Below are 22,319 nucleotides of genomic sequence, written 5' to 3'. Positions count from 1 at the left end.
TTTAATAACTATACTTTATTCTACTTTGTCTTCTCCCTTTCTTTCTTCCTTTCTTCCTTCCTTTCTTCCCTCCTTCCCTCCCTTCTTCCTTCCTTCCCCCTTCCTCCCTTCCTCTCTTCCTTCCTCCCTTTCCTCCTCTCCACCTTCCTTCCTTCCTTTCTTGCTTTCATCCTTCATTTCTTCCTTCCTTTCTTCCTTCCTTCCCTCCCTCCCTCCTTCCTTCCTTCCTTCCTTTTCTTTCCTTTCTATTTTTTCTCCCTTTTATTTTGAGCCGTGTGGATTAAAGGCTCTTGGCGCCCCAACCAGGCACCAGGCCTGTGTCTCTGAGGTGGGAGAACCAACCTCAAGACACTAATCCACAAGAGACCTCCCAGCTCCACGTAATATCAGACAGCGAAAATCTCCCAGAGATCTCCATCTCAACACCAAGACCCAGCTTCACTCAAGGACCAGCAACGAACAGTGCTGGACACCCTATTCCCAACAAAGAGCAAGACAGGTCTACAGCCCCATCCATTAGCAGAGAGGCTGCCTAAAATCATAATAAGGCTACCAACATCCCCAAACACACCAGCAGACGTGGACCTGCCCACCAGAAAGACAAGATCCAGCCTCATCCACCAGAACAGAGGCACTAGACCCCCAACCAGAGAACCTACTCAACCCACTGAACCAACCTTAGCCACTGGGGACACCCACCAAAAACAGAGGGAACGACGAACCTGCAGCCTGCAAAAAGGAGACCCCAAACACAGTAAGATAAGCGAAATGAGAAGACAGAAAAACACACAACAGATGAAGGAGCAAGATGAAAAGACACCAGACCTAACAAATGAAGAGGAAATAGGCAGTCTACCTGAAAAAGAATTCAGAATAATGATAGTAAAGATGATTCAAAATCTTGGAAATAGAATAGACAAATTGCAAGAAACAGTTAACAAGGACCTAGAAGAAATAAAGAGGAAGCAAGCAACGATGAGCAACACAATAAATGAAATGAAAAATACTCTAGATGGGATCAATAGCAGAATAACTGAGGCAGAAGGACGGATAAGTGACCTGGAAGATAAAATAGTGGAAATAACTAATGCAGAGCAGAAGAAAGAAAAAGGAATGAAAAGAACTGAGGACAGTCTCAGAGACCTCTGGGACAACATTAAACGCACCAGCATTCGAATTATAGGGGTCCCAGAAGAAGAAGAGAAAAAGAAAGGGACTGAGAAAATATTTGAAGAGATTATAGTTGAAAACTTCCCTAATATAGGAAAGGAAATAGTCAATCAAGTCCAGGAAGCACAGAGAGTCCCATACAGGATAAACCCAAAGAGAAACACGCCAAGACACATAATAATCAAACTGTCAAAAATTAAATACAAAGAAAACATATTAAAAGCAGCAAGGGAAAAACAACAAATAACACACAAGGGAATCCCCATAAGGTTAACATCTGATCTTTCAGCAGAAACTCTACAAGCCAGAAGGGAGTGGCAGGACATATTTAAAGTGATGAAGGAAAAAAACCTACAACCAAGATTACTCTACCCAGCAAGGATCTCATTCAGATTTGATGGAGAAATTAAAACCTTTACAGACAAGCAAAAGCTGAGAGAGTTCAGCACCACCAAACCAACTCTACAACAAATCCTAAAGGAACTTCTCTAGACAAGAAACACAAGAGAAGGAAAAGACCTACAAGAACAACCTGAAACAATTAAGTAAATGGTAATAGGAACATACATATCGATAATTACCTTAAATGTAAATGGATTAAATGCTCCCACCAAAAGACACAGACTGGCTGAATGGATACAAAAACAAGACCCATATATATGCTGTCTACAAGAGACCCACTTCAAACCTAGGGACACATACAGACTGAAAGTAAGGGGATGGAAAAAGATATTCCATGCAAATGGAAATCAGAAGAAAGCTGGAGTAGCAATTCTCATATCAGACAAAATAGACTTTAAAATAAAGTCTATTACAAGAGACAAAGAAGGATACTACATAATGATCAAGGGATCGATCAATGAAGAAAATATAACAATTGTAAATATTTATGCACCCAACATAGGAGCACCTCAATACATAAGGCAAATACTAACAGCCATAAAAGGGGAAATCAACAGTAACACAATTATAGTAGGGGACTTTAACACCCCACTTTCACCAATGGACAGATCATCCAAAATGAAAATAAATAAGGAAACACAAGCTTTAAATGATACATTACACAAGATGGACTTAATTGATATTTATAGGACATTCCATCCAAAAACAACAGAATACACATTTTTCTCAAGTGCCCATGGAACATTCTCCAGGATCAATCATATCTTGGGTCACAAATCTAGCCTTGGCAAATTTAAGAAAATTGAAATCGTATCAAATATCTTTTCCGACCACAATGCTATGAGACTAGATATCAATTACAGGAAAAGATCTGTAAAAAATACAAACACATGGAGGCTAAACAATACACTACTTAATAACGAAGTGATCACTGAAGAAATCAAAGAGGAAATCAAAAAATACTTAGAAACAAATGACAATGGAGACACGACGACCCAAAACCTATGGGATACAGCAAAAGCAGTTCTAAGAGGGAAGTTTATAGCAATACAATCATACCCTAAGAAACAGGAAACATCTCTAATAAACAACCTAACTTTACACTTAAAGCAATTAGAGAAAGAAGAACAAAAAAACCCCAAATTTAGCAGAAGGAAAGAAATCATAAAGATCAGATCAGAAATAAATGAAAAAGAAGTGAAGGAAACAATAGCAAAGATCAATAAAACTAAAAGCTGGTTCTTTGAGAAGATAAATAAAATTGATAAACCATTAGCCAGACTCATCAAGAATAAAAGGGAGAAGACTCAAATCAATAGAATTAGAAATGAAAAATGAGATGTAACAACTGACACTGCAGAAATACAAAAGATTATTAGAGGTTACTACAAGCAACTGTATGGCAATAAAATGGACAACCTGGAAGAAATGGACAAATTCTTAGAAATGCACAACCTGCCGAGACTGAACCAGGAAGAAATAGAAAATATGAACAGACCAATCACAAGCACTGAAATTGAAACTGTGATTAAAAATCTTCCAACAAACAAAAGCCCAGGACCAGATGGCTTCACAGGCGAATTCTATCAAACATTTAGAGAAGAGCTAACACCTATCCTTCTCAAACTCTTCCAAAAGATAGCAGAGGGAGGAACACTCCCAAACTCATTCCATGAGGCCACCATCACCCTTATACCAAAACCAGAAAAAGACGTCACAAAGAAAGAAAACTACAGGCCAATATCACTGATGAACATAGATGCAAAAATCCTCAACAAAATAGTAGCAAACAGAATCCAACAGCACATTAAAAGGATCATACACCATGATCAAGTGGGGTTTATTCCAGGAATGCAAGGATTCTTCAATATACGCAAATCAATCAACGTGATACACCATATCAACAAACTGAAGGAGAAAAACCATATGATCATCTCAATAGATGCAGAGAAAGCTTTTGACAAAATTCAACACTCATTTATGATAAAAACCCTGCAGAAAGTAGGCATACAGGGAACTTTCCTCAACATAATAAAGGCCATATATGACAAACCCACAGCTAGCATCGTTCTCAATGGTGAAAAACTGAAACCATTTCCACTAAGATCAGGAACAAGACAAGGTTGCCCACTCTCACCACTCTTATTCAACATAGTTTTGGAAGTTCTAGCCACAGCAATCAGAGAAGAAAAAGAAATAAAAGGAATCCAAATAGGAAAAGAAGAAGTAAAGCTGTCACTGTTTGCAGATGACATGATACTATACATAGAGAATCCTAAGGATGCTACCAGAAAACTACTAGAGCTAATCAATGAATTTGGTAAAGTTGCAGGATACAAAATTAATGCACAGAAATCTCTGGCATTCTTATACACTAATGATGAGAAATCTGAGAGTGAAATTAAGAAAACACTCCCATTTACCATTGCAACAAAAAGAATAAAATATCTAGGAATAAACCTACCTAAGGAGACAAAAGACTTGTATGCAGAAAACTATAAGACACTGATGAAAGAAATTAAAGATGATACAAATAGGTGGAGAAATATACCATGTTCTTGGATTGGAAGAATCAACATTGTGAAAATGACTCTACTACCCAAAGCAATCTACAGATTCAATGCTATCCCTATCAAATTACCACTGGCATTTTTTACAGAACTAGAACAAAACATTTCACAGTTTGTATGGAAACACAGAAGACCCCGAATAGCCAAAGCAATCTTGAGAATGAAAAATGGAGCTGGAGGAATCAGGCTCCCTGACTTCAGACTCTACTACAAGGCTACAGTAATCAAGACAGTATGGTACTGGCACAAAAACAGAAATATAGATCAATGGAACAGGATAGACAGCCCAGAGATAAACCCACACACATATGGTCACCTTATCTTTGATAAAGGAGGGAAGGATATACAGTGGAGAAAAGACAGCCTCTTCAATAAGTGGTGCTGGGAAAACTGGACAGCTACATGTAAAAGTATGAAATTAGAACAATCCCTAACACCACACACAAAAATAAACTCAAAATGGGTTAAAGACCTAAATGTAAGGCCAGACACTATCAAACTTTTAGAGGAAAACATAGGCAGAACACTCTACGACATAAATCACAGCAAGATCCTTTTTGACCCATCTCCTAGAGAAATGGAAATCAAAACAAAAATAAACAAATGGGACCTAATAAAACTTAAAAGCTTTTGCACAGCAAAAGATACTATAAACAAGACCAAAAGACAACCCTCAGAATGGGAAAAAATATTTGCAAATGAAGAAACTGACAAAGGATTAATATCCAAAATTTATAAGCAACTCAGGCAGCTCAATAACAAAAAAACAAACAACCCAATCCAAAAATGGGCAGAAGAACTAAATAGACATTTCTCCAAAGAAGATATACAGATTGCTAACAAACACATGAAAGAATGCTCAACATCATTAATCATTAGAGAAATGCAAATCAAAACTACAATGAGATATCATTTCACACCGGTCAGATTGGCCATCATCAAAAACTCTAGAAACAATAAATGCTGGAGAGGTTGTGGAGAAAAGGCAACCCTCTTGCACTGCTGGTGGGAATGTAAGTTGATACAGCCACTATGGAGAACAGTATGGAGGTTCCTTAAAAAACTACAAATAGAACTACCATACGACCCAGCAATCCCACTACTGGGCATATACCCTGAGAAAACCATAATTCAAAAAGAGTCATGTACCAAAATGTTCATTGCAGCTCTATTTACAATAGCCAGGACATGGAAGCAACCTAAGTGTCCATCAACAGATGAATGGATAAAGAAGATGTGGCACATATATACAATGCAATATTACTCAGCATAAAAAGAAATGAAACTGAGTTATTTATAATGAGGTGGATGGACCTGGAGTCTGTCATATAGAGTGAAGTAAGTCAGAAGGAGAAAAACAAATACCGTATGCTGACACATATATATGGACTCTAAGGGAAAAACATGTCATGAAGAGATTAGTGGTAGGACAGGAATAAAACACAGACTTACTAGAGCATGGACTTGAGGATATGGGGAGGGGGAAGGGTGGGCTGTGATGAAGTGGGAGAGTGGCAGGGACATATATACACTACCAAATGTAAATTAGATAGCTAGTGGGAAGCTGCCACATAGCACAGGGAGATCACCTCTGTGCTTTGTGACCACCTAGAGGGGTGGGATAGGGAGGGTGGGAGAGAGGGTGATGCAAGAGGGAAGAGATATGGGAACATATGTATATGTATAACTGATTCACTTTGTTGTAAAGGAAAAACTAACACACTATTGTAAAACAGTTATACTCCAATAAAGATGTTTAAAAAAAAAAAATTCTAGACACTGACTCATTGAGTTCTCACTAACTCTAGTGGTGCCCTAGGAGCTGGGCACCATTATTACAGACAAGGAAACTGAGGCTTGGAGAGGAAACCTTCCCAAAGTCCCACAACTTGTAAATGGCAGGGCAGAAATTTGAATGAAGGCAATCTAGACTGAGTCTACTAATCACTTTGCTAGGGTTTTTCAGAGCATATTTCCCAAGTGTGTGAAAAATTGTCTCAAGTTGTCTTAACCCAAAGAAGTGAAACTCTAATGGGTAAATTTAGGGCACAATGACTCAGAGTGGGAGGGAAAGATTTGGGCCTTTGGTCACCCCTCAGATGACGTCAGGAGAGCCATCAATACCCAAAAGTGTCAGTAGTGAAATCAGTTCCTATTCTACTCGCCTTCCTCTCACCTAACCTGGTCAGGGGCCAGGTTCTCACCTGATTTTGTAGATGAGGCCCACATTATTGGTTCTCACCCGGAACACATCGATGTTGGCTTTCTCAAAGGCAGATTCGCTCCTGCAATGAAGGTATGCACAGTTAGCACAGACCAGCACTTGGCTCACAGGCCCTGGAGGAGAGCCAAAGGCTGGCATCCCCCTACTTCCTCCACCATCCCACTCCAGGAAGTGCTACTGGCAGCCAATCCCATTCTGAGATTCCTTTCTGACATGGTTTGGAGAGGTGGAGAGCAAGGATGGTTAGTATTCATTCCTTGCTTTCATGCCCAGGTTCTTATGGGATCCTTGCTATGTGTCATTAAGGCAAGTATGGTGGGCAACATTAGCCCCATTTTACAAGCAAGTAAATTGCTAGTTGGTAGCAGAGCTGAGACCAGAACCTGGATGTCCAAAGTCATGATCCAATGCTCTGTGGTTGGTCTGGGTTGGGAGAGTGGAGGAGGAAGGAAGGTGTGATAAATGCCATGGTGCTCTTGGGTCTGCAGGCCTCCTGGCCTCTCCTCCTCACCTGCCTTGCTCTTGCTGGGAAGAGTTGCAATGGCAGCCCCAAGTGGATGCAAACCTTGGGTGGTGGGCCATGGTCCTGCCATTCCAAGGAAGGAAACACTCAACCCAAACCAGCGACCAGGGAAGTGGGGGCAGTAAGGGAATGAATATCTGGCATCCCACAGACGGTGCAAACAGAAGCAAGTGCACCTGAGATGTTCCTCAATGAGAAGCCCAAGCAAGTCCAGACTCGGGAGCGTCCTAGCATCCATCAGCTTAGACACAGGAAGGCTGGAGCACCGAGGCCTCTGGGAGTGGAAGCCTGAATCTCACGTGGACATCTGCTCTGTCCTCTGTGTAGGCCAGGACGCCTGCCGCTTGAGCCCAGGCCTGCTTGTGGCTCTTCCTGCTCCCACAGTGAAGGCCTCACAGGGCTGAGAGCTGTGGCTCCTCCCTCAGTGCTCCCGGCCAGGGCTTTCAGCACCAGCACACAGCCCGTGGGAAAAGAAAAACGCAGAAGATATGTCTGTTTATTAGCCATCACGTGTTTCAAAATAAAGAGAGTGGTGAAAGGCCTTCTCCCCAAGGCAGCAAAGGCTCAGACTCTCTCAGTAACAGGCTTTTAAGGTTCTAGAGACCCAGAAGCTGTGATTCTGCAAACAGACCCACTCTGGCAAACGGTCTGGTCTGGGGAGATATTTCCTTATGGTGGGCATGTCATGAGACATGGGGCCCAGGGCCCTCCTAAAGCAGTGCAGAGCTCACAAAATCAGGTGAAAATGTGCACCGAGGTCGCCTTGTCAGGGAGAAGAGCCCCTAGTGGTGTAGCCCAGGGAACAGAGTGGGAGGAGAGAGTGGCGGGAACTTCCGGGTTCTGCTGGAGTGAAAAGGTCTGTCCCCAGGCTGGCGACATGGACCTGTCAGAATCTCACTTCCAAGGGTGAGTGACAACATGGCCTGTATTCTGTTGCAGAGTCAAAGCAGTTGTTAAATGACTTGCAAAACACATGAACATCGATTATGTGCATCAGGACTGTGTGAATGGGAAACAAGGAAATGAATAAGAGGTATTTTCTGTTTCAGTATACAAGACAAGGAAATCAATTTTTAGAATAGACGGGAGTCTCTATATCATATAAATACCCTACAAAGCAGTCACCCTGGGAAGCTCTATGATGGAATATTATGCAGCCATTAAAAATCCTATTGTGAAAGAGTATTTAATACAACAGAAACAGTTTATAAAATAGGCTTAAAAGAAAAAGCAGGTTAAAAATAGAATGTATAAAAAACAACCAATACAAAAAGGACACCAAGTTCACTTAAAAACAATAAAGAGGGGGAGGATGTATACAAAAACATCATATCTACATAATAAGACTATTATGAAGTGCTGGTTATTTATTCTTGTGTTCATTTTTTTCAGTTTTCTGAAGGGAGCACATCTTGTTTTCGTAATTATGAAAAAAGCACAATCCCCTGTTTCAGAAACTCCCGCTCCATCTGGCCCACAGCTGCTTGTGGTGAATTCTTCAGAATGAATTTGAGGCTCGCTGGGCTTCATCTGCTGAGGGTGCATGGAATTTGGGAAACAACCAATGCCAATGAGTAGGGGAAGAGGAGGGTGATTTGGAAAGGAAAAGACAAGGTGTGATTTGGAAGGAAAGCAGCTGACTTTTTAGGGTGCTTCTCATAAGAGTTCCAGCTCCAGCAGCTGTATCCAGCAAGGGGAGTTCCACACCTTCAAAAAGGCCCTGTGCATGCGACCAGGTGGAATGTGGATTGGCACTTTCCAGCGTGTTTGTTAAATAATCGACCATGCTGCTTTACAGTCACTCAGAAAAGAAATTTTAAAAAGCGAGGTGCGGCTTCCCTGGTGGCGCAGTGGTTGAGAGTCCACCTGCCGATGCAGGGGACACGGGTTCGTGCCCCGGTCCGGGAAGATCCCACATGCCATGGGGCGGCTGGGCCCGTGAGCCGTAGCCGCTGAGCCTGCGCGTCCGGAGCCTGTGCTCTGCAATGGGAGAGGCCACAACAGTGAGAGGCCCGCGTGCCGCACAAAAAAAAAAAAAAAAGCGAGGTGGAAGAAGGGAAACGAGGAGGAAAGGTTCTCCAGGATGGGCAGAAGGTGTGCTCCACGCTGTCTCAGGACCACACTGGAGCATCCAGGGCATCACAGGATGTGACGCAATCATCCACAGTGTTTACAACATGGAGACCAATATCCTGGCGGACAAGAGCAAAACCTTCTGCACTGCAGGGGTCTCTCTTCAGAGAAGGGAAAGCAAAGGACTGCAGAGACAGGGCTCTACAGACTCCCTCCTCTCAGGAAGGGGCCAAAACAATCCCAGATGAGCTCCAACCCCAGCCCACTCGGGGTCAGACTCCGAAATCCTCCCTTCCAATAAGTCAGAATGCAAATGCTGGTGGGTTTCAGAAAACTGACTGAAGGCGGTGTGGAAATAGCAAATGACAGAGGTGCCTGGCCAAAGAAACATCAGAAATAGACACTTCTTCACATTTCCTGTGGGAGATGGCAGGTTTTCCACGGCTCCTGGTCAATCCTCAAATGCAGGACACAGCTCCCTGCCCGTGCCTGCCGTTCCACAGGGATCCCACCCTTTCCAGGCAGCACAGGGCATTTTAGCTACCCCCTGGGCAGAGCCAGCAGGCTAAAATGCCAGGATTCTACCACACTCGCAGTTGGCGAATTCTCAACAGGAGAACCGTGTTCCAGAAGATACATGAGATGCCATCCTCTTGCCATATCCTAAACATGTGACTCATTGTTGGGGGTGGTCCTGGAGAAGGGGGCTTCCTCTGGGATCCAGAGCTGTTGGCACTTCGCTAGTGTGGAGGTCAGGGCAGAGGTCAGCTAGCAGGGGAATAGAAGTGAACGTGTCCCACTCTTTGCTGCCTAAGAGAGGGTCCAATGTGTGCCGAGGAATTCAGACCCCAGACCATGAGGGTGGGAACAATCAGCATTAACATCAGGCACCGAGGTTCTTCTTGCAGCAGGAATTGTTTTGTATTGGAGAATAAAAAATCCTAATAAGCCACCCGGGAGTAGAAGGTAAAGGCCTGGGGCAGAGGAGAAAGGCCACAAGAAAGAGTGGAATTGATGGGAGAGAGAAGAAAGAGGATGAGGGGGAGGCAGGAGAGAAAGGTGGGGTGAGAGACACGGCCAGAGGCTGCAGAGAAAGGGGTTGGGGAGAACTTGCTGGAAGGGTGGTGGCTTAACTTTAAGACCTTGGTGTGAGCAGGCGGGGGGTCTATCTAGTATTCCATTTTAAGTTGTCTGTGTTGCTTCCATGTGAACTCTGGCACCCCGAGTTATCAGTGAAGTCTGATGCACCCCAAAATGCCTTGTAGTTTGTGTGTGTACGTGTGTGCATGTGTGTAGGTGTGCGCGTGTGTGTGTGTGTGCTTGCGTGGATGTATGTGTGTGTGTTTGTGGTCGTAAAACTAAGAAAAGGAGCTCAGTTCCAGTTGACACAGGGGTGTGGGTGTGGGTTTGGGGTGGCACAGTGTGGCAAGGAGGGAACAGCAGCAGACAATGAGAGGAGAGGAGATTTCGAGACCCGTGGGCATTGTGAGCCAGACCCCAGGGACTGCTGAGGGTGAGGGCTGGGCTGGGCTAACTGCATCTAAATCTCACAGAGCTCGGTGACCTCCGTGGCCGTCTGCATGTTGGTTACACAGCAACCTGGACTTCCTCGGAAAGCAGTGCTCCCCTCCCAGACTCGAGATCTCCATCTTGAATTGGAAGGGTCTCAGATGGTGAGGATTGTGTCTATGTGATTCTCTTTATAGGCAATTTCTCGGGTCTTGCAGCAGCCAGACTCTGGTCTCCTCTTTCCCCGTTTATCCTGCTCACCGCGGTCAGATTAACCCTCTTGTCTGCACAGTACGTCAAGTCTCCACAAGGCCTTCTCCAGTCTGGTCCTCCCCTGCCTTTCCCACCTCCCTCCTCTCTGCCCCTCCGTGCAGCCAGTAAGTCCCCATCCAGCCCCCATTGGTCTGCAATGTCCCTTGTGGCCTCCATACTTTTTCAAGCTGTTCCCCCTCATCTAAAATACCCTCTTTCTGCTCCTCCTCTATGAGTCCTTTTCACCTGTCGAGGTCCAGATCACATATCCTTCCCTGTAGAGTCCTATTCTAGCCACATCGATACCAAATCATTTAGTGAGCTCTATTTGCAAAGAACTGGGATAGGTGCTGCAGGCACAAAACAGACCTCCCATCATCCTCTGGCTCTACCTATGCATCACCTCTCCAGCCTCTCCAAGGACACACAGCTGATGCTGCAAACGTGCCTGTATCCCTGAAACTACCCATTTCCTGCGGGCTCCTGAAGAACCCTCTGGACCAGCTGGATTGGGATCCTGGCCTAATCTGTGCCCCCTGATGCCCAGCTTGGAGCAGGACACCGATACAGGAGAGACCCCCACCACCAGACCCATGGAGTAATTGGGGGCAAGTTGATTCCTACATGCAGGCTATCTCAGAGGATCTGGCTGCCTTTGTGTGGTTTCAGAACCACCCGGAGCCCTGCCAGCTCAGTCATGCCTGAGACCCTTCTACCATGATGCAGCTTTCCTTCCCATTGAGAAGGAAGGCTGGAACTCAGACTCCCAGGGAGAGGGGTCACAGTGACAGAGCTTCCCATGAGGTTATAAAAGTTGACTCTGGGGACCTTCCTGAGAAGGTGTTTTGACAGAGGAAAAAGGTGAGGGGGGAGAGTCCGAGGATCCAGGTGCATGAAAGGAGGAAAGCCAGTGAGGAACCACCACAAGAGGGGAAATGACTCTTTTTGTTTAAAAAAAAAGACAGGCTGGGGACTCCAGAAACAAAGCTGGCCAACTCCCCAGAGTCTAGTGTCTTCTCCCTAGAGGGGTGCACCCCGGGGAGAACACATGGCAGAGAGGATGGACATTTCATGTATTCTCTTTACCGTGCCCACAGCACTGGAGAAAAGGGCTTCCACAAGCGAGTCACTCCGCAGTGTAAGCAGTACAAGAAGGCAGGTACCCTGTTCTGCGGAAATGGACAAAATAGGATGTTATGCCTGCCTCAACGCTGCCGCATTTACACCAGAGGCTGCCTTCAGGGTAAATGTGTTCCACTGGGTCTGGTCAGTCTGCTAAGCACAGAGTTTGTGGATCTCCTGGCCTGTGGACCCACCTTTCTACTGCTTCGCCTGCCGCCCCTGGAGGTGCCAAGCTATAAACCCCAGAGGTCACACCCTGGAGCCCCAGGAGGCCTGCAGGGGAGTCTCCCACACACCTTCTAGGGCCACGGAGTCATGTACTTGAGGAAAAGTCTGCATCAAGACCTTGGGGTTTGAGGACCAGCTTTACCATCAAAAGCTCCATGACTCAGAGCTGCTCACCTTTCCCCTCTAGGCCCCAGATTCCCCGTGAGCGGGTTGGAATAGATTTAGTTGCCTTCAAATTTTTCTTGGCTACAGAGCCCATGGTGCATAGAGAATCTGACTGAGAAACTCGGTGGATATGATAAGCATAAGTCAAGCTGCTCCAGGGGGAGGAATGCTAGGGAATTGGGAGCCCCAAAACGAACGGACCAATCCCCTTTTCCACTCAGCACAGGGTGAAAAACAGCTGCCCAGGCCACCAGTGAGGTCCCTGGCCATCTCTGGAATTCCATGATTCCGCTAGAATGTTGCCAGGTGTAGTAACTGTGTGTGCACATGTGTGGTGGGGGGGGGGATGGAAAGGAAGAGACAGCAGCCTCTGCTCTCAATGGGACACAATGAAATGGAGGGCACAAGTGTGCACATACACACACGCGCGTGCGCATCTACGCAAACACACGCACTGACTTGAGTGTGCGTTAGCGGGCAAGCAGGTTCAGTTTGATGCTGGTCCCAGGTGAGACGTAGGGGCAGAGCATTTAAGCTCATGGCTCCCTCACATGCATGACCTTGTCCCCTCTTCCCAAAAGTCCTATGAGTTTGGTAAAATGAGGATTATCACTTCCAGATGACATATGAGGAAGCCAAGGCTTTGGATGCCAAGAGATTTGACCAAAGTTATATGGCAACAAAATGGTAAAGCTGGGCCTAGACCAGGTTTCTTGATCCTGAGAGCTTATTCTCCCACATCAAAGGACAGCTACTATGAATTCTTGGGAATTCTGAGATCCAAAGTAAGCATTACTATACACAAAAAAATCAAGAGAGGAGCTAAGGAAATCACTGGGAGAGGCCTGGCTGGCACGTGCTTGGTTGTTAGCAAGGCCCACACCACTTAATACACCTGTGGACACACTTGTCTTCTCTCATGGGTTCCAGAACTTTATCAACCCCCACTAACAGCCCGGGACCCCACCAAGGCTGAGTTGGTACTCACTTGCTGGTAAGATGGAGCTTGGGAGAGAGCCCATTCTCTCCAAAAATGGTGATGAAGACATTGGCATCGGTCCCTGCACCACGAACATCCCCCGTGGCTGTGACCACCTCGTACACTGGAGGAGGAAAGAAGACAGACCGCAGGCTCAGAAGAAAGCCCAGAATCCTACGTGGGCTCAGAGAAGCCATAGCTCCTGCCAGATCCACAGGGAGATGCCCAGCCACAGAGCACGCTCTGGACCCCTGCTGCAACCCGCGAGCCTCTGAGCCAGGGTCAGACCCACACCAACCCCTGCTGTGAGACCACAATCTCCCACTTAATGCTGCACATTCATTTTACAGATAAGGAAACTGCAGGCAAGGGCACAAGCCCAGGTCACACAATACACAATGTCAACACCAGAGCCCAGCCCAAGGCCTCCCAGTGCATGTCTGTGATCTTTCCAGCACAGCACATGGGTGCCATCCTAGCCAAGACCTTCTTCAGAGCCCACCCCTGGCTCTCACCTTTCTCTCTGCCCTCTACACAAGGCTGCCTTGCAGGCCTCAATTCCTGTGAACTCCTGGGTGTTGCCACGGCAATCTCAGGATAACACATCTTAGTGGGGGGGATGCAGAACTTTGCCAGTGAGTCCCTGTAGGCAGGGGCACTGATTTCCCCTCTCTTTGTCCCCTTGAAGCTTGTTCTGTTTGCTGTCGATGTCTTTTCTTTTGATGTCCCTGGTTCTGATGAAGTTCCCCGTGAGGGGGAGAAAGGAAGCAGTACATTTGTGTGACTCCCTGTCTCTTGTGATAACCAAAGCCTTCATTCCTCACAGTCTACATCACAGGGATTCCTGATGGGCAAACAACTCCTAGAGCCCCCCGTTGAGATAACTCCAGGACCTGAAGTGTTGCCCATGTGGTTTGCACATACACAAGGATGTTTCCAAACTGAGTGTTCATAGGAAAATAACCAGCATGGTGGAAATTCTAGACCCACATCACATGAGAGAAGACATATAGGCCTGGAGATGCCTGGTTTAGAGAAAGGAGTCTGGGCTATGGGAGGGGGATAAAGAAACTACCTCCATAGCTGCCCCAAGCGTACAGAGCTACTTCTCATATAGGACACTAACCATTAAAAAATGATAAATTAGACAGTTAAAATTAAGACCATCAAGAGAATGAAAAGGCAAGCCACAGACTAGAAGATATTTGGAATGCACACACAGGCATCCCACCATAATACCTTGTTTTATCACAATTCCCTTTATTGTGCTTTACAGATATCGTGTTTCTTAACAAATGGAGGGTTGGTGGCAACCCCGTGTCAAGCAAGTCTATCGGTGCCATTTTTCCAACAGCATTTGCTCACTCCTGTCTCTGTATCACGTTTTGGTAATTCTCGCAATATTTCAAACTTTTTCATTATTATTACATTTGTTATGATGATCTCTGATCAGTAATCTTTGATGTTACTATTGCAAAAAGATTGACTTGCCGAAGGCTCAGACGATGGTTAGCATATTTTTTTAGCAATAATATATTTCTAAATTAAGGTATGTACATTTTTTAGACATAATGCTATTGTACACTTAATAGACTACAGTATGCTGTGAAACATAACTTTCATATGCACTGGGAAACCAAAAAATTGGCTCGCTTTATTGTGATATTTGCTTCATTGCTGGGCTCTGGAACCGAATCCACAATATCTCTGGGGTCTGCCTGTCGCCAAAAAAAGGACTCATACTCTGAAAATGTAAAGAATTCACACAAATCAGTAAGAAAAAGAAAGACCACACAATTGCTTTAATGGGCAATATTTTGTTTTAAAGATAAACATACACCTACCATAAGACCCAGAAATCCCCCTTTTAGGTATTTACCCAAGAGAAATAAGAACATGTCCACACAAAGATCTGCACACAAACTTTCACAGCGGCTGTATTCATAATAGCTCTAAACTGGAAAAACAACCTAAATGCATCAACAAGTGAATGAATTTTTTAAAGTGTGGTATATCCATACAGTGGAATCCTACTCAGTGATAAAAAGGAATGAACAACTGACATATGCAATACGGATGAATCTCCAGCACACGATGTGGAGCAAAAGATGTCAAACACAAAGCACTACATGACATGTAATGCCAGCTATGTGAACTTTAATCTATTATAACAGAAAGCAGAGCATGGTTGCCTAGGGTTGAAGTTAGGGGGAGTTGCCTGGGAAGGGGCACGTGGAACTTTTGAGGGATAATTTAAATGCCCTATATATAAATGGTGCTAGTGGTTACATAGATGTATACATTTATCAATACCCATCAAATGGCACGTTTAAAGTAGATTCATTTTATTGTTAATTATATTTCAATAAAGTTGAAAAATGGGCAAAAGACTTAAATAGGCATGTCATAAAAGAGGATATCCAAATGGCCAATAAACATAGGGAAAAGGGCTCAGCGTCATTATTCACAAGGGAAATGCAAATTAAAATTATCATGAGACACTACATATACCCACCAGAATGGCTAAAATTAAAAAGATGGACAAATACTAAGCATTGTCAAGAATGTGGAGCCATTGGCACTCTCATACATTGCTGGTGGGAGTATAAATTGGTACAAGCCCTGGTAACTAAACATAAGCCCGCCCTATGACTCAGTGATTCTACTTCCAATTATAAATCCAAGAGAAATGAGTGCATGTGTCCATCCAAAAATATGTACAAGATCTGTAGCAGCTTTATCCATAATAGCTAAAAACTGGAACTAACCCCCAATTCCATCAACAATAGAATGGTTAAACAAATAGTGATATATTTATAAAATGCAGTAGTACACAAATAATAAAAAGGAACAAACTATATAACGAGTCACAACATGGATAAATCTCTTGGATATAATGTTGAGTGAAAGAGAAGCTAGACACACAAAAAAGTGTGTACTGTGTGATTCCATTTATATGAAGCTCAAGAGCAAAAAACTAACGTATGTGATAGAATCAGGAGGGCCATTACCTCTGAGAAGAAGAGTAAAGGAGCTTTCAGGAGGTTAGAAATGTTCTGTGTCCTGTTCTGAATGGTGGTTACACAAGCATGCACATGTGTAAAAATTCATCAGCTGTTCCTTTTTGAGTTTTGTGCTATATATATATGTTACATATATAATATATATGTGCACATACATATTATATATATTCTATAATGTGCTGTATATACATATATATAATATGTATATTATTCTTCAATTTAAAATTTTTAATTTAAAAAGTTCAGACAGTGGAAGAACTATCTTAGAGAAGACAAATATCTCATGGAAGACACAAAACTCTGTTTGGTCCAGTGAGGAGGGTCCCAACTAGTAACATCCCCTGGTCAGCACAAAGAAGAACTGTCAACAGCAACTAGGGCTGCTCCTAGCACAGAGCATGACAAATAGGAGACACTCGATAAATAATTACATGGATGAATGAATGAAAAAACAAATGAATGAATGAAACAATCAATGAAATGAATGTGGACTATGGAAGTAAATTGACCAGTATGTAAATCTCAATTCTACCATACTGGCTGTATGATTTCAACCAAATTTCTTTCTGAGATTCATTTTCCTCATCACCGAAAGAGAGAGAATGTCTTCCTTGAAGGATTATCATAAGGATTAAATCAAATAAAACAAAGTTTTCAACTTTCATACTCATTGACCTAGCATATTTCCACTTCTGGGAATTTATCTTACAGACACTCCTTTGCAGTTGGATGAAAGGTATACATTCCATAAGTGGTAAACTGTTACCATCATCACATCACCAGCATCACCAGCATCATCATCTCCATTGCTGTCATCATCAACATCAATATCATCTTCAACAGCACTACCATCATCTCCATTAACAACATCCCCAAGAAGGAAGGCTGCCTTGAGAAACTGTATTCCAACAGACGCTGGGTAGCCCCCTGTCTGGGATACAGGAGAGAAAGGGGCCCCAGGGCTAGGAGTTTGTGCAGGATGACCTCTGAGGTCCCTTCGGATCCCAGATTCTGGTAGGAGTCACTCTCTTCCCCTCACGGGCCCTGTGTTAGTCAGGAGGTAGACCAGTGCACCAGCCTCAGCCTACCCTCAGAGCATGGAGGGAGCTGCTCTCCTTCCTCCGGCTGTTGGTAAACTCCAGTGTAGCCTGGAGGTGACCTGAGGAACAGAGAAGGAAACCTAGGCCTTTCTCCTCTTCCTTCTTCTTCCCCATGGCACTGATCAAGATTCTCCACATAATGCAAGAACCCAGTGCTCAGAGGGAGTAGGCGACACATCGTTCTAGAACAGAGAGCGTAACAATGACGGTGCAGGTAAAGTTCAGCAAGTGACTACTGTCAGACTCATACACATTTATCGCCCAGTCCCGTAGCTGACTGCGGAGTCAGTGGGTCTGTGTCTCTTAGAAATGTCAGCATGGCACCCACCCTGGCTTGCTCTTCTCCAGCTATTTTTAGCAGAGTCAAGATTGGACAGTACAAGAGTAAGGACCAGCCAGAACAGCAAGATTCAAATCCTAAGTCTGTTACTTGCTAGCTTTGTGATCTTAGGCATGTTACTTAACTTCACTGTGCCTCAGTTTCCTCAGCTGGAAAAGCAGGTTTTACGAACCCAACCCACCTTGTTGGGTTGTTGTGAAGATTCAACCGATCCACATGGGTACAGTGCTCAGCGTGCTCTACTGAACAGCATCGTGACCTGAAGCGGGGACTGGGGAACCGTTGAAGTTCTTGTGCCTCCCGCTTGTGACCTTGTTGAAATCACGTCAGTTCTCAGAGCCTCAGTCCTTAACCTGAGACTAATCACACCTGCCTTGACTGTTCTAGGGGATCTTGAGGATTCAAAGTGAGAATGCAAGTGAAAAGGCTTTGAGAAGAGTAAAAAGAAGAGGGAAGCTGTGAAGGATCGCAGAGTCACACTAAGGCAGGCAGAACCCATGAACAGAAGTGGACGGGATGGCGGCTATGAGAGGTTTTCGAGTGCTCTCACCAGCCGTCTTGTTGGCTGGGGCAAATCACCCCAACGCTGAGAGTATTTGTTATGGGTGCTGCCCGCACATGTAGCCTCAATGCCCCTAGCCCCACCAGACAGAGCTTGGAGCCCACGTGCTGAGAAAAGGCAGTAATACCTCACTTGTTCTAGGTCCTTCTTTCCTCCCCACAATACCCACCTCTACCCCCAGAAGGGGCCCAGGACACCACGCCAGGAAAGGGGCCTCAGCAGAGTCACAGCCTCATAGTGCCATAGCAGCGATCACCTTCTCTGAGCCTGGGTCTGTGCTGGGAGCTGGGTTGGGAGTCAGGACAAATAAAGGAGGGCCCCCCACTCCCCCGCACAGAGGTCAGGATGGCTGAGGTCACAAGCCCAACAGAATCGGATATAATCAAGGAACTCCCAGCAGACAGGAATTAAGGAGGGCAAACAAGCCCATGGCAGGCACAGAGCAAGCATTCAATACTTATCTGGCGAATGAATGGGGGAGTCTGGTGCTTACAGGGAGTAGTAAGCCAGTTTAGAGGAAGCGCCGAGAATTTAAATGCCTTCAGGGACCAGGCAGGCAGCATTGAGGAGTAAAACAGACCTATGAGTTATAAAGTCCGCTGCCTATGGGCATTCACAGTCAATCATATATTTTTTTTTAACTGTAAAAGTAAAACAACACCAACAAAAACAACAAAGCAAAAAAAAAAGCTGTCTGCAAACCAACACTGGCTCCTGGGTCCCCAGTTCACCCCTTCTCTGGTTTACCTGACAAGCAGGTAGAGCATTTCTAAGCAGCTCCCATACACCCCAGAGGAAGGTGAGATTAGAAGGACTGGGCCCTGGGTCCAAAGCACCAACTGCCCTCCCCATGTGGGCCAGGGCCATCACCTTGCAAAGCCCCAGGCCCTCACCTCCATTGGCCTCAGTGGGCAGCGGCCCCCAGCCCCTGCTCGGCACCTGCTGAGTGACCAGGTCTCTTCCCACAGGTCTCTGCACAGCCTGACGCAGGCCACACCTCAGAGACCAGGCGGGAACATGGCTTCTGGGACGTGGAGGACCTGGAGAGTGTGGACGCTTCGGTTCTAGTCTATTCTGTGCCAATAAGACTCTGTGACCCTTGGTACAGTGGAGGCCCCAGGGTACCCCAAGGGGGATGTAGTATAGACCCAACAGGATAATCCACGAGAAAGGGGTTGGGTTGGAACCTAAAATCCCTCCCTCAAAACCAGGGACAGGATGGTAGGGGCCACACCGCCCCTGCCTGTGCCCCCCAGCCCGCGGGCCAGGACCCCGCACACCTCTGGCCTTGTAGTAATCGTGCTCCAGTTCCTCTTCGTCATCTTCTGAGGCGTAGTTCAGCAGCTCCTGCTCATACAGGGCTAGAAAGTCGATGTCCTTCTTTCTCTTTTTCTTCTGGGGCATCATTTTGCCAGCTCTCCCTTCCTGCCACTCGCTGGCTCAAGGGGCCCACACCTTTGCACCTCCTTGGACCCCTGTCCCTCTCACCTGGGGCTCCCGTGCACCCGCCTGGGTGGGCCAGAGCCCACACATGCCCACAGAGCTGTCCTGCTGCCCTCTCCTCGCTGGCCCCTGAGCAGAACCTCGGTGCTTTATCTCTGCCCTTCTTGTCTCTGGCCCCTTCCTCTGCACCTGCCGTGGGGTTCTCTTTGGGTCTCATGACTTATTCATGGGGACTGAGGACAGGTTATCCTCCTTACCTCTCCCTTCCCCACCCGCCCCCCTCCCCCTTTCATGGAGAATCAGGTGACATCAAGCCCTTGGCATCTGTTTCCTACCTGGCCTCACAGCAGGGCCCCCGCAGGGGCAGGTGGGGCCCCTCCCATAAAGATGCCCCAGCCTCACAGCCCCAAGGGCCAGTGAAAGATGCCCCCAGGGCCTGAGGCCTTTCTGAGGAGGGCAGGGCCGCAAACAAGCCGGGCCCCCAGGACTCAGAGGACTCCATTTCTCTCTATTATTCATGACCTCTGCTCATCTTACGGGGCAGGCAATGTTTTTACTGGATCCTTCTCCACCTCTCTGCTTCCATCTCCTCAAGGCTGCTGGCTCTGCAAGAGTGGCCGTTCAGCCAGGAGAGACCTGCTGCTCTGATGAGCACTCAGACGGCGCACAAAGTGTTTTCTGAGTCGTGAGTTCCTGGTGTTGCAGCCAGAGCCAAGGGCGCTGGCAAAGCCCATCGAGTCCTAGGTGACCCCCAAAGTGCCCCGACAGGCCGGCAAGATTAACCAGCATCTGTTCTAACAAGAGCTCTCCATTTACCCATATTGCCCTCTGCGCTTGCAAGGAGATAATAGAAACCCTGAGAGCTCACCTGTGTGCTCACCCCACTCAGCCTTTACCTTCCCTGCAGCCCCACATGGGGATTCTGAGTCAGAGAGAGAGAACCAGAGGCCCCTCTCTCCCCCTGATCAGCAAGAAAGTTTCCCTTAGGGCCACTGGACTCCTCTTCCTTGCTTATTTTATTTTATTAAGATTTCTTACAACCCGAATTTAAGATTTCTGCGTAAATCCTGAAAGCTAGAAATTTTCAATCCACTTGGAACTCTCATTCCTCTGTCCTGGCAGCGTGAGGTCATCAGACAAAACTGGTCTGCCCACCACCTCCTGGCTGTGCAGCCTGGGTAAGCCTGTCTCCCCGCCTATAAAAGGGGGAGAATGACTCACTAAAGCATATTGAGCACTTGGAGAAAAGACTCAGTAAGCAGAAGCCTCTGGAAGACAGTAGAAGCTTAATAAATGTTCATGACTGAGGATTTCTCTCTTTCTTATTTTGTATGGCGGGGGCGGGGGTGGTGGGTTGTGTGTGATGATTCGTTATCATCTCAGATTGTCCCAGAAGCCCTCCCTCGGGTTCCGTAGGCAAGGGCCAACCGCCGGTGTCCTCCTTCCTCTGTGGGTCCCGACCCACACTAACACATCAGAGACACTAGTGAACAGATGAAAAATCCAGTTTCCTGGGAGGACTGTCTTATAAGGCCCTCCTTACTTGTTACCCATCTCCCGCCTCTCCCAGCCGTGAGCTCTGTGAGGGCAGGGCTGGTGCCCTCTTGCTCACTGTTAGGTTCCCAGTTCCTATAAGATGCCTGTCACACTGTGGTCTTCAGTACCCCTTTGTTCAGTGAATGAATGGATGCACGAATGAACAAATTGCAGCAGAGCTCTAAAGCCGCTACAAGGAAAACAGAATGGGCTGAAAAGCAAACACACTTTACACGATAGGTTGGTAAAGTGTTCCAGAGTCAATATCGTTCTGAGCACATTTGGCCTGGAGAAGAGGACATTTCAAGGGTCTACAAGTGTGAATGATTGTCTAGACTAAGGCTGAAAGGGCAATCTTACACCCGCAGGTGGTGATTACAGAAAGGCAGGTTTCAGCTCAATCCAGGAAGAAGGACGGGAGCACTGCCTGGGGTGACAGTGTCACAAGAGGTATGAGGGCTGGATAGCATTGCTTGTCTGCCTACAGCAGGGGGCGCTCCAGGGGCCTCTGTGGATTTGGACCTGGCAGACTCTCCATCGGGGAGCTGGGACATTCTATGACACTGAGTGGCAGGTGCAGGTGGACATTGAGGAACCATGACAGGTCACCCAGCTAGTGGCCACCGTGATGCGCCAGCTCCAGGCTCTGCTGCAGAACCTAGATCAGACAGAGGGGACTCTGTCCCAAGACCACCGGGGACTGAGGAGGGAAGGAGGGCCTCTGCCCGCCATGCCTGGCCCCCCAGCCTGAGGTGGGATGCAGAGAGAAGGAGGGAGCTGGTCTGCAACAGCCACAAGACCTTCACGGCTCCTCTCTGTCATCTCTGTGGCTCACAACCTCTCTGCCCGGAGCTGAGCCCACCCACAGTACCCTTAGCCCCGAGCCGCAGCACCCAGGAGCCCCTGGCACCACCTCCCCTTCTCTGTGCTCAAGTCTCCTACCCTCTGAGATGCTGTCAAGGTCAATTTTTCCTAAGGTGGGATTCCAGGACTCTGGATTAGACTCTGCGGAAGAGCTCATCAAAATGCCAATTTCGGATCCCTTACCCCCAACCACTGAATCAAAATCTCTGAGAGGGAAACTTGGAATCTACATTT

General features: G+C 46.3%; 1 protein-coding gene across 1 annotated transcript in view; it reads right to left on the bottom strand.

Annotated features, from left to right (window-relative positions):
• LOC136791960 (lipoxygenase homology domain-containing protein 1-like) overlaps positions 1-19,649 on the bottom strand; it is a 126,484-nt gene extending 106,835 nt beyond the window's left edge. The window contains exons 1-5 of the mRNA XM_067014662.1: positions 19,523-19,649; positions 17,329-17,399; positions 17,030-17,171; positions 13,227-13,341; positions 6,347-6,427 (exon numbers count right to left, since the gene is read on the bottom strand). Coding sequence (XP_066870763.1) covers positions 6,347-6,427; positions 13,227-13,341; positions 17,030-17,171; positions 17,329-17,399; positions 19,523-19,649 — 536 coding nt within the window. The remainder of the gene's footprint in view (positions 1-6,346; positions 6,428-13,226; positions 13,342-17,029; positions 17,172-17,328; positions 17,400-19,522) is intronic.
• Positions 19,650-22,319: the final 2,670 nt, after the last annotated feature.

The sequence above is a fragment of the Kogia breviceps genome, chromosome 15 (genome assembly GCF_026419965.1).
Source record: "Kogia breviceps isolate mKogBre1 chromosome 15, mKogBre1 haplotype 1, whole genome shotgun sequence".
Classification (NCBI taxonomy): domain Eukaryota; kingdom Metazoa; phylum Chordata; class Mammalia; order Artiodactyla; family Physeteridae; genus Kogia; species Kogia breviceps.
Note: the sequence above shows the minus strand (reverse complement) of the source record. Positions and strands in the feature narration are given on the sequence as shown.